General features: G+C 41.4%; 1 protein-coding gene across 1 annotated transcript in view; it reads right to left on the bottom strand.

Moving 5' to 3' along the window:
- The window catches only part of LOC310872011 (EGF-like repeat and discoidin I-like domain-containing protein 3), a gene marked incomplete at its 3' end in the record, with an annotated part of 237840 nt that overhangs the window by 104914 nt on the left and 116272 nt on the right, over window positions 1-16654 (bottom strand). The window contains 1 exon segment of the mRNA XM_083783672.1: window positions 10953-11066. Coding sequence (XP_083639798.1) covers window positions 10953-11066 — 114 coding nt within the window.

Below are 16654 nucleotides of genomic sequence, written 5' to 3'. Positions count from 1 at the left end.
CCGGAGGCTCTGCCACTTCAGCGCTAAGCCCCCCCACCCCACCCCCCCAGACTCATCCCTGTTCAAACACCCTTAGACTTCCAACACTATGATTAGAACGATGGCACTGTCTGGGGCGGACAAAACACGTATCTCCACGTTTCAAATTTTTGAATGCCCTCTCATGGTATACAAGAGTGCCGCGCAAAACATTGGATATTTTGTTTCAAAGCTAAAGTGAAAGTGGTTACGTGTGTCTTATCCAACATACTGTACTGCAGCACTATAAGACAAATTTAAGGATTTACTGCAATGCTACGAATAAAGGCCGTTTTCCTCCACTGAATACACATTTTGACATCAATCTCTAATTCCTAAAAAGATAACAAGTAAGACACGCAAACGCGGGAAGCGAACGCAGCTTGTGTGTGTGTGTGGTTGTTTGTGTGTGTGTGTGTGTGTGTGTGTGTGTGTGTGTGCTACAGCTGCGCCCTGTGTGTGTGTGTGTGTGTGTGTGTGTGTGTGTGTGTGTGTGTGTGTGTGCTACAGCTGCGCCCTCTGGTGGCGGGCGGGTGGTGTCACAGCGGGACAGACACACAGACAGACAGACATGATCTGCAGGGTCTCATAGTTAGTGCTCACTGCATTCGCAATGAATAATCTGAACACGTTGCTTCGTGACACGTTTGCTATTTTAAACACAATTTTGAAAAGTTTTACATAACCCCAAAGGTTGAAAATGGTTAATAAAAGACCACTTTTTAAGGCTTTGTTTGACCGTGCTAGCACTTTGTCATCTATGTAGAAACTGGGCAATTGAGAAGAAAGAGAAACAACACATCAGCACCTGACTATAGAGCGCCGCCCCCTTTCATGGCGACGACGGAAATAATTCCTTATGCATTTTTCCCATAGACGTATTTATTTAAAGATCTGTAAGCCTTGAACAAAGCCAACTCGGATCGTGACAAATCATGACAACAAACACAATATTTTGGGCCAAACACATACCAAGAAGAAAAACAACAACAAAAGTGTTTTTTTCTGACAGTTTTCTGAAATCAGTGGTGCTCAATATTCCATGTCAAGGAAATTATATGTAAATTGGCCACGACCCCCATCTGAAAATATGTTGTACCGGCAGGAACCCAGAAGCAAAGATTTGAGTTAAAAACGTTTGCTCTGAAAGAATATATAAGGGGGCAGGACTGCGACGCTCTATACTCGGGTGAGACATTCTAGTGTTTAAAAAGAAGAAAGAAACAAAGATGGGAGAGCAGTGTATCAAGTTCATGTGCGGACGGCAGTGGTGGAAACAAAGTAGGCTATTCACGTTTTGTACTTGTCAACCAAGGTTCATGTTTTCGGTTGTTATTAGGAATACCAGAAGATTTACCAACTCGCCCCCACAAAATGTGTTAATGTAGTTAACAGTTCATTTAGTATCTCCCTCTCTCTCTGAAATGATCTTGTATACAGATTTATTTCATTGTATAGTGGTCGATCTCTATACTATAGGCCAGAGGTGGGGACTTGGACTTGAGACTCGAGACTCGACTTGGACTCGAGTCCCGATTTTGATGACTTTAGACTTGCTTGATCAAATCAAAAATAGACTTGGACTTGCTTGGGACTTGAATGCCAAAGACTTGAGACTTGACTTGACTTGAACGCCAAGGACTTGAGACTTGACTTGACTTGAGCCCTCTTGACTTGAACATTTTCAAGTCACTTAATACCTTACAGCATCTGATTATCTTTTTTATGACATGTAAAATAGTTTGGTATTTGTATATAAAGGGATGCCGCGGATCGGATATCGGGTCGATATCAGCCAAAAAACGTGATCGGGATCGGATCGGACTACAGCGAAAATGACCGATCCATTCCAAGCACTGCAAGCACTCCACTCCAGTCCATTCTAGTACTCCACTCCAGGACTTTATTCCTCCAGCAGTGTGCGCTACAGAGGCATTGGCAGCCCCAGTCACACTTCACAGTGGCAGTCTTGCACAGTGCAGGCTGCTAGGCTAGCCACTAGCTATTACTGCGCGCTGCTACTCAGTGTGGAGAAAGCCACATTGACAGCCGCTCCCGCATGGGAGTATTATATATTCTAAAACAAAAAAGACCCAACAGCCGAGTGCAAAAATGGATTCGCCACCGTGGCAACAACAGCAGCAAAGTTTCAGCCTTAGCTCCATGCAAGCTAATCTTTAGCATTGATTAGCGTCAACATCTTAGACGAGAGACGGAACAGCGCAACAAGCTGACAGCTGAGCATGACGACATGCTCATGTTCTTAAAATGATATATCCCCACAGTCCCCAACAGTTGGTTGACAAATATGACCGCTGTTTGTCAATACTTATGTGACAGACCATGCTATGATGCTAATAACTGCTTAAGTGCTAACCAATGCTTAAATAAACAGACACTATTTCCATTGTCACGGACAGACAGTGTGCTGTGTAGCTGTAGGACAGTATGCACGGTTTGGGGATCAGGGGTCCCCACTCCCAGCCAAATGATAGGTTCCATTTGTACACTCTAATTGACATTGATTTTACAATATAAACAAATACAAAATAATAATTTGGGGTCACAGAGATACAAATTGCTGGGTCCTTAAAATTTTGTGCATAATGTGCATAATACTAATAAATAGTATGGATAAAAAAAGGCATAGAATACAATAAAATAAATTTGTCACTAGAACACTTCCACATTTGAAGTATAGGCTCAAGTTGTTAAAAATAAATGGGTCAGTTATTCTCAACCTATACTCATGTGGAACTTGTTTGTTGACTATTGTTCTGGGGAGGTGTTGTTCTCTGTTTTGAGTAATAATATTATCACTTGATCAATCCTGATTCAACATTCCAGACTATAAAATCTGTAATAAAAGGTAAAGATAAAAAAATGTCTGACAGATTTGGGAAAGCATAGAGCGACTTAAATATGTGCTGGATCGGATTGGATCGATATCGGATCGGTATCAGTTATCGGATCGGTTTTGATGATTTTAGATCGGTATCGGATCGGGAGTGGAAAAAGTGGATCGAGGCATTATGTAACATTCCTCTTCTACCCTGGATTTGAACACCTTTTCAGTGCAAGTAATGACATTTTACCATTGTAATAATAATAGCCTGCTTGCTCAGGGGAAACATTTAATTTGTGTCAGATCCTGTGTCTCGGTGAGACATGACCTTTGACATGATCTAAATGGCTCAATAGATGCTCATGATTTATGTAAATCTTTACATATCATTAATTAGTATTATGTCTTGGTGGGACTTGTTTGGGACTCGAAACAAAAGGTAAGGACTTGGTTGGGACTTGAAACAAAATGCTTAGGACTTGATGGGACTCGAAACAAAAGGTAAGGACTTGGTTGGGACTTGAAACAAAATGCTTAGGACTTGGTTGGGACTCGAAACTAAAAGTTCAGGACTTGGACTTGCTTGGGACTTGAATGCCAAAGACTTGAGACTTGACTTGACTTGAGAGCAAAGACTTGAGACTCGACTTGGACTTGCAACATAGGGACTTCCTCCCACCTCTGCTATAGGCCTACTACTAAAATTAAGAAAGAATAACATGAGACAGAGACGGTGACTGCTTATTTAAGTTAATTTAGGACCTTCTAGCAGTTAATTTTTTTCTTCCATGTAGCCCATGTTTTGTAATGGCATCATCATGCTATTATGCCCGTGGATATACAGAGTGAACTTAACAATGATACATGAATATGATAATACCTTTTATATAATCACCAACATGAATTATGTTTGTAATTTACATCTAGGTAGAATAGTGGGGCGAGATGGAAAAGGAGTTACCGTTATTAGAGAAAGTAAAAGGTGAGGTTATTGAGCCTATTTAGGTTTTAAGACCTACAGGGTTTCCATCGGACAGAGTGGGATAGGTGCCGTGTTTTGATGATGTCACTGGAAAAACGTACTGGCATGCAAAGGGTTCTGGAAAATTGAGGTTGAATGCATTCCAATGGTGGCTGTGGTGCGCATGAGCGGGCGCGTTCCTCCTCCGCTCTGTGTTGTTGACCAATGGTGTGACAAAGGATCACACCATTTTAAAGCAGATTTTCATGAAAAGGAACGATGATGTTGGCAAAGTGTAATCTAGGCAGTTAACCAAGGCATTATTATTTAATTCCGCAGTCAAACTGTTAATGATTTTTAGCTATTTTTGACAGGGGGCAGGGACATTCAAGTGGCTAAATAATATTTTTTACAACGTTTTACGGCGATTTCTTTATTATTATTTACTATAGTCCTACTAGACCCCAGGAAATTATTCCTTCACCTGACAAACGATTGAGCCTACGAGACATAGTATGGCATGGGTTCCAGTTGTTCATTCAGACTATGGGAAAACAACTACTGTGGCCAGATGTAATTACATGGGGTCTAGTAGGACTAGCCTATATTAAATAACAATAAAGAAATCGCCCTAAATTCACATTATATATATATATATATATATATATATAAATAGCTAAAAACATTAAAACAAAAGAAAGCTAATGAAAAATATAAAATAAATAAATGACACCCACCTTTTACATTCTCTAATAACAACTACATGAACCTTTGTTGAAAAAAAAAGTTGTCCTTTAAGTACAAGTATCAATACTGCAATACTAAAAAGGACAAAAAGGAATTCAACGTGTACTTGCCATAATAAAAAAATAAGTACCAACATTTAAAGTACTCATTATGCAGAATATCCCGTTAAGTTTTAAATATTTTTCTCTAATATCCTTACTCTAGTATGTCTGTCTGTCTGGATAGTGTGGGCATACCCGCACGTTCCCGGAACCTGAAGGCAGCAGTGTGCGTCTGGCTGCTATCTGCAGCGCATCATCTGCTCCGATCTGAACAAATTGCTGTCATTCAAGGTCAATGAGCTTGAATTACGGTGGGGTGGGGGGGGGGGGGGGGGGGTGGGGGGATAAGACAATTTCTCGCACCATTTGAGCCGGTAATTTATAAGCTCACTAGTGTGTTTTAAACGAGAAGTCCAATTACACAGCTGTTTATTAATACACAGCACTACAATCTGTCTGACAAAAAAAATAGCCTGGCCATCACACCCCACAGGATTACAACCTTGTATGCGCCGGAATTCTTCAAAATAATGGCGCTATATAGTGCCAAGCACGACGAGGCAGATTTTATTTTACTCTGAAAAGCCCCGCCTTCCATTATCCCCCAAAACCAGGAAGGAATAATCTTCCATTACTACCGCACGGTCATATCTAAAGTATCTAAAGTATCTAAAACATGTCTAGGATCGCTGAAGAGGGCATGGCCATAAAACAAAAAAGATCAGCGATCCCGTTAGATATATTTAAAAAGGGCCTAAAGACACCTACAGTATACATGTCATAGGCACCCTGCGGTTTAAATAGCAAAGGTGTGTATACCCGTCCGTCCTTAGCACAAAAGGTGTTAAGACTGTTGTGGCTTGCTGGAGTGACTCAAACACAGCTCTTCGATGTGCTGTGATCAAGACTATTCCAGTGTTGAAAAAAGAGACAATCTTAAAAAAGTGATCAGGTGATTTCTAGGTGTACTCTTCTTCCTTGATCCTGGGCTCATTCACAGGCTGTGGTAGAGCGCCCTCTTATTGTAAACCACTGAAAACACCACTCTCTACCCAGAAATGGAACCGTGTGCATCAACTTACGTGGCTTGAAATGTTTAAAGCGCTGGAGGATTTCTAGACATGCCTCTGCCATTTAAGCGTGTCAGTGTTCATTATGTTTCAAAAAACGCTGCCGTCTGCCACTTTCATTCTCTGTTAGCTTTTCTTCATCTTGTCAGGTATTCATGGACTAGAGCCCCGGGCTGCTGACTCTCCTCAACAACACCCCCCCCCCCCCCCCCCCCCCACCACACACCACCACCCCCCTCAACACGACCATCCCCCGTGACTTTCCTGACGACATTGGCTTTTCAATTCACAGAAGAATGATCATCATAGCAGCGTGGAGCTGAAAAGAAATGTCGATTTGTGCCGTGTTTGGGCTGCACACATTTGACAGTTGGAAAGCACTTTTCTTTACTTCAATGAACTTAAGACAGGTTTCAGAGGATAAAATCTATTTGTGCCTCACTGTATCTTTGTTGACGTGCCAATATACGCTTGTTGTGCTAGTTCTTTGTACCCATCCATCCATCTACAACCGCTTATCCAGTCCAATGTGATTACTCCAACTGGACCATCAAGGACCTCCCTATAGGGAGATGACCGAGAGGCATCCTAACCAGATACCTGAACGACCTAATGGCTCCTTTTCAAGAGTCTCTCTCGCGTGACGTTCAAATGCATTGTTTATTATAGGCTGCCAAATTCTCACTGTCGGCTGGAAACCTTGTACGTTTTTTTTTTGTACGCCTTTATTATTGAAATGACAGGTGGTGATACGCAGCAAAGATCGTCAGGATTATGACTCGAACCCGCAACACGCTGTCAGGCTACAATAGCCTTATAGGTGCCCAGACCACTGGCATAGTGGTCCGGGCACTTTTGTTAAATTATTTTAAACTAGCGAAAATAGCCGCTCACAGTGTGACTCACCGTGACGCTGTGAGCTTGTACATCGTCTATTTTAAAAGCTTTTATTTTATTTTCAGGACGTTGTCGACAGCGACAACGTCCAAAACATAGGGAACAAAAAGGATCCAGTGTAGTCACAAGCTCTTGTTAATACTTTTCATTGGTTCATTGTTCATAAAACCCACAGACACACTGCGCCACTTTCACAAAGTATATATAATATATATATATATATATTTTAGCTATATTATAGCTAAAATAGCCGACAATCTCGCATGATGAAGTAGGACAAGAAAAGAAAAGTAAAACAATAGAGATACAAGGTTTCGAGCCGACAGTGACAGTGTTTTGTTGTGACAGCTTCCCTGTATTGAGAAAGTGCAAAGTGCTGCGCGGTGTGCGCACACGGTCTTCAAAAATGAATCATTCAAACAACTTCCGTCATGGCTGTCACTTCAAGAGTGAAGCGACGACAGTTTGAAAGAGCGGGAACGGGTGTGAATATTATACTTTCAATGTGTCTAAACTTCACTCGGCCTAAAAGCGCCATACTTTCCAATTTCACCGTTGTCAAATTGGAAAGGTTTAGTTCACACAGGCAAGTATAAACAAAAGTGAAATGGGTTTCTGCCCCACTATCTGATAATAAACCGATTAATTTAAGAAAGGGACATTCTAAACATGGGCGCTGTCGTGTGGGAACCTTGATTGTCCAAAACCTCTACTTGTTATAGGCTCATGTATCAGCTATTATTTTGCAGACTTTTGAGGATTTTTGACAAAGACTAGAACTAAGGAAAGTGTTAATTTATTTTAATCTAAAATGTATTGTCAATTCTAGTTCTTGTTATTTCATTAGGTTTAGTTAAAGGGCTCTACCAAAACAAACAGTGAAAACACCACAATGCAGCGAGAGGCCGCCGTCTTTCTTCAGGTAAACACTGTGGACACAATAAACACCATCAAAAATAATCCCATATTGTTTTGTTATGTAAACAAAGGGAAACGCTGCCTTTCTCTATAATGAATAACCCTGATCGGCAGCTCCGTTATAGCCCGAACCCGATCGCACCTTGCTTTGTATCTGACAAATGTGATCTCCAGTGAGTAGGCCTACTGCTGAGACAATGCTTTCAGATAATCACATACGGTAACATGACAACGACAAACTAATTGAATTTTGCGTTCAAGCACAATATTAAAATGTGTTTATATATTAGAATAGATTAGGCCATAGTGGTAAAAAGATACAAGATACAGTCAAACCTTCAGTTCTGTCTTTCTGGAAATATCCCAAACAACCTGCCCTGTTAACAGTATGTTTACTCAAGACACTGCAATTTTGAGGTAGTTATTTAGTGGAATATGTCAATTTGTCAATATATCACACTTCTACGCCACTGCACCTCTATAGGCAAGTACTGCACGTCTTACTCCATTAATATTTGAAAACATTTAGTTACGAGTTACTTTGTAGATTTAGATTAGTAACTCCAGTGGGGTAACAAGCCAACGCTGGAGAGCTGGTCAGTGCAACATGTTATATTACGACTTTCTCTCCAACAGTGCTGTTGGAGAGCCAAAATTGCAATTTCCATTACATCTCTGTATAGGTTACAGTATATCGTTTCTGTCCGGCAGAAACCTTATCTCTCCATTACCTTTTTTATTGTATATTTTGGTGTGTGTGTGTGTGTGTGTGTGTGTGTGTGTGTGTGTGGGGGGGGGGTCATCCCTTTTAAGTTAAACAGAAAACCAGCACTCACTATCCCTTTAAGTAAAACTAATCATAAAAGTACTTTTCCCCACCGGTGCCTTGGCATCACACTTATTTTCCCAGCATCAGTAAACAGCCATCTTTGCCTGCAGTGATCATCCAATCCCTTTATTTTCCCTGGTGTCTGGTCCGGCGTAAATGTCATGTGAGCGCTGGGATAATGGCAGCTCTCACAAAATCAAATCACATCATTTGTAAACGCTGCTTTCAAGACGAGCGGCGTAATGACAGAGCTCTTGTGGAGAGCCAGGTGAAAGTCCACATTATGCAGTGAGGCAAGAAACAAATAACAAAACGGTGCAGTCGAACGAAAACCCTGTATCTCCCATTTTCAACTTTTTTCTCATGTGGTGCCCTTCGCCATCCTGCAACATCTCTTTTCATTTTTTTTGTTTTGTTTTTAATAGCCGATAGCTCACGTACATTGTGAGATTGAACATTGGCTATTTTTGCTATAAAAATGTAATCGAAAAAGCCATACAGTGAGTTGATCCATTGGAACACCAGTTCTTTGCCCCCCAATTTCCTGAACATTTATGATTTTGGACATACCAGGTTTCCACCCAATGGCGATGAAATTAACTGGTGCAAATGTACAACGGTTGTGTATTCTAGATGTATTCATAGCCCGTTAACATCTATTTTCACGCTGTGAAATGAGGGTCAATGTAGTCTGTTTGGTCGAAACCTCCGTAAGGCTATATGATCACAGTCACACTGTCATCAGCTATCAAGGGGGCGGGGGGAAGAAAAATATGTACTGGACAGAGCTTGTTCTGCTGAAAAAGAAAAGAAAAAATCACACCCTTGTGAAGTGAGGGGTGCTCTTGTCATCGTTCAATTTGACGTCATAATAGGCGGACATTTGACCTCATTTCTCCTTTCGTTGTCAATGGCAAAATATGAGATGTGCTGTATATAGGAGGCCCTCAAAAAGAAAGGCAGAAAGAATTACCGTAATTTCCGGACTATAAGCCGCTACTTTTTTCCCATGCTTTGAACCCTGCGGCCTATACAATGGTGCGGCTAATCTATGGATTTGTACATCTAGCGGCCACTAGGGGACCTTCTAAATCTATCTATATGGCCTCTATGTGGCTTATAGTCCAGTGCGGCTTTATGTACACATTTGTTTTTTTCCCTAAATTTAGCTGGTGCGGCTTATATTCAGGTGCGCTTTATAGTCCGGAAATTACGGTAACTTTCGTGAAATTGACTGAACCAGATGCCATACGACTAACCTCATTTACAAAATACTCTTCACCTGGATTATGCTTATGCATAATGATTATGATTATACATTATGATTATGTGGTATACTGTAGGCCTATGTGTTGATATTAGATTTTTGCCTATTCTCGACATGTTTCTATTTACGGTTTAATCTATTTTCTCCTTGCGCGCTCCCTGACCCCCGACCTTTTTTTCTCTTACTGAAAACAACAAATTTCACCCACTTTTTTACGCCTGTAAATATTTTATGTGACAATAAAAAGTTTATTCAGATTCCTGACCTGTGCTTGGACGTTAAATACTGAACACAAAAGTTTTAAAATACAATGTACCTGAATTTTATTATCATAATGAACTGCATGGGGGACCAACAATCAGTGACCCTGACAAGCACTTGGAATTGTAGGCATTTAGTTTGACTCGGTTCCACAGATTGTGAAAATAGTCGATCTACAAGCTCACAACTCCTCACACTGCGAGGCATTGTGATTTGTGAGCTTGTAGATCGGCTATTTGCACAATGTTTGCATCTTTCTTACGCAATATTTGACAATTTGGAATTAAGAAGGTCCTAAAAGTCCTTATATTGCAACTTTAGAAATGTGCGGATACCCTCTTTCTCTCCGTTTAATGAGGAATCAATGTTGCACATTGGCACGTTTCAGAAACACTTTTTGCTACACTAAATGGAACAGAGCCTTTTTTTAATCAATTATCTAATCATGTAATCCTGGGCGCTACACTCCCTCTGCCAACCTGGGGAGAGCAACGGTCTGACATCATGCTTCCTTCTATGAGGAGTCCAAACCGCTTCTTTTCAGCTGACAGGAGTTTCCCTGTTTGGACGTAGCGCGTATAGATGGAACACGTCATTCCATGAGTTCCTTTCCCCTCCATCAGGCACCCTGACTGGCCAGAGGGAGGCAATATATGTTTATTTTGTGAGTGTACCTACCCTAGGGGACATGGGGAGAAGATGCAAACTCCACACAGAAAGGCCATTTCGCCAACCCCACCCAGGGTATGGTCGCTGATGACACGGAGGACAGAACACACCCACAGTGCCCCCGAACCCTGCAGGGCCTTCTAGCTGTGAGGCGGTACAGCGCTATGGAACAGAGCCTTCATTAGAATCTCTGTTAACGTGAATGAAGTAAGGAAGAGGCCCAATATATTTCCAATAGTGCATAGAGCCTAATAGGTTGCACCACTCGTAATACCCTTGTGGCCCACCAGGGGTTGAGAACCACCACGTTACGACTACGAGACACAATAGCCTATACTGTAGTTCTTGGTAGTGTGAAAACAGGAACAGAGGGTTGGAGACACGTTCCCACAGGAGAAGGATGAGAGAAGAGACGCCGTCGTCACTTACTGTATTGGCAGTTCCTGCCCATGTACTCTCCCGGGCATTCGCACGAGTAGTTGGCGACCAGATCTGTGCAGCTGCCCCCGTTCTTGCAAGGCTCCCGTTCGCATTCGTTCACATCTAGATGGAGAAGAAAGAGGCACATTCCGTCAGTGTGGTGGAAGAAGTACGCACATTTATTTTCTTTTTTTTTAACGTAAAAGTAACAATAACAGAGTGGGGTAAAGAAAGACAAGGAAAACTGTGTCACGTGAAGGACCTATAATCTGAATTTGGCTTGAGTAAACATTGTTGGCAAGATATACTTGAAGTAACCAAAGTAAAAGTGCAGAATTATTATAATTTTTTTTCTAAATGGGTAATATCCCCCCCCCCCCCAAAAAAAAAAGGATACCCTTAACCCTTTCACTCCAGGAAATTGCATCTGTGTCATTTTAAAATTTGTGCGTGGGCGCGTGCTTGTACATCTGCTATTTCTGGAACATTTCTTGACGAATCTTGAAAGTGTCAGAACAAAATGATTTTGAAGGAATTTGTAGAAGGTCTAAATGGGTTAATTTGCCTGAGAAGAAGACTATAAAGCTGTCTTGCAGTGGAGAAAATTAAATAATTTAAAAGGGAGGGGGGGGGGGGGGGTGGAAGGAAAATTGTTGTTGCCGGATTTAAGACGGCGCTGCACGGAGACATGCACCACCACGGTTTCTTTTTGACTGTAATAAATCAAAGAGCTCTCTGGGAGGCTGGTTGATACTGAGACACAGGATTCAGTTGGAACTATAGAACTTACAGCACTCTATGCTACTGTGGGGTTGACACTTTGGCAGTGGTGGAAAGTAACTAAGTACATTTACTTAAGTAGGCTACAGTACTTATGTGCAATTTTGAGGCAATTGTACTTTACTTGAGTATTTCCAATTTCCAATACTTTTACTTATACTCCACTACATCTCGGAGCCAAAAAAAACTTGGCACACTTTTAATCCACTATAATTATTTGAAAACTTTAGTTAGGCTACTAGTTATATAGTTACTTTGGAGTTTTAATTTAGATTAGAAAACATACATTAACCACTTCAACCCTATAGGCCTATATGTTGCACCATTTGAAAATAGATTTTTTTCAAAAGATTTTGTACACATTTTGAACTTGTGAAATGGAACATTCTGCAATATGAGTGCTTTTACTTTTAGTACTTTAAGTACATGTTGATGCCGATACGTTTGTACTTTTACTTTGTGTGCATTTTGAATACGGGACTAATAATTGTAACGGAGTTCGGAGTTCGTAGCTCGTAGCGCGGCACTCAGTCAGTGCCGCACTACGAGCTTGTAGATTTGCCATTTTTCAATAGGTAACAATGCTTAAAACACCAAAAGGGGTTAATGAACTGGTGGGCGTGTCCACATAAAAACATTTTTTTTACAAATACTGTACACTTTTTTGAAAAAATCTTCCTCCTTATATAATAATAACACCTGAGGATCATGTATTAGGGTGGAAAAAAAATCATCGTTAACATGAAAATGTTTGAGAATCAGGAGGCGGTATACAGTCCTGTTGTAAATGACTGCAGCAGTGAAGCCAGTCTCACTGTTTCACCACAAAATACGTTATGAGTTCATCATAAAATTAGAAGTACCGTGATAATAGGATTAAAGATTAGAATGCATGGTGTTGTGCAATAGCTTGATTTCGGAAGCAGAACACCAGATTAGTATTCGTTTTTGGCAGGGTTTTTCGTTGTATCTTACCTAGGGCTGTCGCTTTCCGATCCGATCCCGATACCTCAATGTCTGTGTTAGCCGATACCGAATACCGATACCTGTGTCGTGATCTCATGTTGTGTTTATAGGTATCTAGCTATATATCTTGTGTTGTGTTTATAGCAGACTCCTCACTCAAATGTGCACTTGCCGTTTGGGCAACTGGAAAACAAACTCCAACATGTCCCAACATTGTATTTACCTGCCATAGTGTCAAACTGTCAACCCCTTAGCCAGGGGTCAGATCAGTGGTTAGACTGGAATATTCACCGGTACCGATATGACCCGATATGACAAATAAGGGCAGATCCGATACTTTTCCCGATAACGATACAGTATCGGGACATCTCTAATCTTACCATTTCAAGACATTGCGTTATAGCAATGTTGTTATTATTAATTGCTCAGTGACGTCACATCATAGACGTTTAGTATAGTTTAGCATAGTTTGTTTCCCTGCCCACTTCTTTCTACAGGCAGGTGTTTCTACAGGCAGTTGTTTAGGGGTAAGTTTTAGTGATATTGGGACCAGTGGAAAAATCCCATACACTCACAATGTGCATTTTCGTCCCGAGATCGAGAGAGAGAGAGAGAGAGAGAGAGAGATAGAGAGAGAGAGAGAGAGAGAGAGAGAGACGCAGAGGAAGGGAGGAGGAAGTAAGTGAGTGAGATTTCACATTTTCACTTTCAGACACACTTATACTATTGCTTTTCACACCTTCCTTTGGAAGGTTTCACACACACACACACACACACACACACACACACACACACACACACACACACACACACACACACACACACACACACACACACACACACACACACACACACACACTCTGCCACAAGATGGCAGATCTAGAAAGCTTCAGAAAGTCGAAAGTGATTAAAATAAGGCCGTTACAGCACACGGCATCCGCCGAGATTTGATCTGCGATATCTATTCATCCTAAACACGGCGGTATAACACCTCAGAATAATATCTCCTTATTTGCAGATCCCCCTTCTGCGGCAGAAGAAATATAAACTGAAGCTCTTCTTCACAAATCCGCTGCCGAATTACGCCGACAAGAGGTGAGGATCAACTTAAGCAGCACATAGTTAACAGCTTCAATCAAAGAGAAAATAAGAAGTCCCCCGTTAGCCGTTAGTAATTGCCACCTTGAGGTGGAAACCTTGTACGTCCAAAATCCTTCAGAAAGTGAGAAAGATTATACCTTGTGTTCCAAATGGCTCCAATGCAGTTATTATTTAGTCACAAGCTGCTTGCTTTTCCTTTTCATTGGTCCAATATTTATAAACACCCACAGACACGTATGTAACCATTTAATTTCCACTTTCGAAAAGTTCTCAAAAATACCCGATCTACGGTATAGAAGCACACGCCGGTCACATGAACTTGTAGATTGGCTATTTTTGCAAAATTTGTGTGAATGATTTCCTTCAGGATCAATAAAGCATCCATCCATCCATCAATCCATCCATCGACCCTGATCAAGTAGGGCATTGGTTTACAGGGAAACAAAGAAATGAAAACATTGACATGTACAAGGTTTCTCGCCGACGGTGATGCAGTGGGAAAAGTGCTGTGAGTTATGCTTTAGAGAAAGCCAGCAGTCAGATTTTGGAACATTATTATTTTAACCACTTTAAGCAGAATATATTTTGCCGTACAATGAATAGCAAAAAACACCGTTAGGCCTACACCCCATCTACAAGCTCACATCCACCTCCCCGTCTGCCCTGTTACCTTGTTTAAGCTTCGTTTTAAAAGCCTAGTTTCTCGGAAACTATATGGCACTGTCCGTGGTGATGATCAGATCTGCGAGGTTCAAGTCTCATTTCAGATGTTTCGATGCATCACAATTACAATATAAACGTTTCTGGAGAAAAATAGCTATTGCGAGCTAACGCTAGCATTAGCGCATTTGCTTTTGATCTTTTGCTTTTGAGCTAGGGAAAAAAACGGAAGTGCGTCATAGCTCCCTGCATCTGCCTCGCACCAATTAAGCGATACTGCTAGTGCAAAGTGTCAGTCAAAATTCACCTTAAAGGGATACTAGGCAAGTCTTTGTGTGTACAAACACACTTCTCCCTCCCGTTTCTGACGGGTAGCTGTCTTTAACGAGTACAGAACAAGTTTGGCCCTTTTATGGCCCAATCAATCAACTCAAGTGCGCAGCCACTTTGAAGTTCAAAGGGATCAAAGAGCTCTGGCGAAGCTCCCCCCATGGAAAGAGATGTCCCTGCAAGGGATGAATGTCAACAAAAACAATTGAAATGTCAACATAAACAGTGGAACAAAATGAAAATACAGTCCAAGGGATGTGTCATTTTGCAAGGAAACACACCAGCACACTAATATAGTGGATGATAGAGGGAAATATGCATATTGGCTAAATGTTACCTATTACCCTTTATGCCCTATGTTGTCTTGCCCCTACATTGCCTCCAATGAGTTGGTCGGTGTGAGATCGCCACCATTGGTGTCTGAATGTGGGAAGTGAGGACGCTGGCGTCGACTGTTCGCCGCTTCACCTCCCAATGTATGAATGAATGAACCATTGGAAAGCGCTTTGAGCACTTGGAAAAGCGCTATAAAAATGCAATTCATTATAAGATGATATTATATAATCACCACATGTCCCATTCACGGATCACCCTTCATAAGAACATAATGATCACCACCTGTCCCCCTAGACCACCCTCAGAATTGCCACCTGTCCTATTCAGACCACCTTCAGCATGTCTGGACATGTATCTGTTTGGACATAGTCCGACATTTTAACACACAAAGAATGCTAAGTGTGCTCCTTGGTTTATAAGAGTACTGTTGTTGTACGTGCGTGCATGCAGATGTAGTGCATGCAGCATGATGCTTGTGTCTACGCACATATTTGTAATCTGAGCACTCATTCCAAATGTGCACACAGAAGATAATCACATGCGGGCTGCTATACAGTATATATAGTACATGTGCCTGTAGATCCATTATGATGATAGGAGCTCTCTGATATCTGCTGTATGGAATATGATACTGTATGTGATATTATCTGCTGCATTGGAGGAATACGATAGCACTACTACAGACGGATGGAGGAGTAGAACTCAGGAGAGGATCTAAATCTATCAGCGTGGGAGTGATCAAACACAAAAAGCACGCCATCACCCGGTAACTCCGTCGACAGATCGCTCGCCTGCACAATCGCAGGCTTCTGGGTTCCGCGACGCGGCATATGAGTCGCATAGCAAGCTTAACATAGACGACCGCCAAGTAGGTCGACGGCTCAACGTTTGTCATGTCTCATGTGAAGGTTCACGAGAGTTCAGATAACAGATCGAGACTAACAATAGTTTGAGAATATTTATAACATTTATAAAATGCAGTGGTGGAAAGCAAATAAGTACATGTGCATGTACTGCACAATTTTGACTATACTCCACTACATCTCAGAGACAAATATTGTACTTTTACTTGGAGCCTCCTCTACAATTATTTGAACACTTTTATTAATAGTTACTTTGTAGATTTGGATTGTAATTACAAAACATAAATTAACAATGTGAGTACATTTTCCGGGAACTACCCATAGATCCAAAGTCCCGTTAGTCCGAACATGCACTGCTCCCGTGCTTGCGGTTAGGTTTAGGTTTGCTCCCGTGCTTGCGGTTAGGTTTAGGTTAGGGTTAGAGAAAGGGATAGTAATTTCGGAACAATGAACCTTCTGACTAATGACACGGCACCCTTTTTCCACCACTGATGAGTAGCATATGGTTAACAATTTATCTTGTCATTCATCGCTCTGCTATACAGCCTAGATTACTCCCTGCTGAGTACAATACAAGACAACCATTAAGAGCAGCCTGGGGATTATATATGCATCCATAACAAACCTTCCCTGGAGAAAACAGAACCCTTAGGGAAAGCAGAGTCTACCGGTGTT

The sequence above is a fragment of the Protomyctophum parallelum genome (genome assembly GCF_964188405.1).
Source record: "Protomyctophum parallelum genome assembly, chromosome: 15".
Taxonomy (NCBI): domain Eukaryota; kingdom Metazoa; phylum Chordata; class Actinopteri; order Myctophiformes; family Myctophidae; genus Protomyctophum; species Protomyctophum parallelum.
This window is presented reverse-complemented; position numbering and strand designations above follow the sequence as displayed.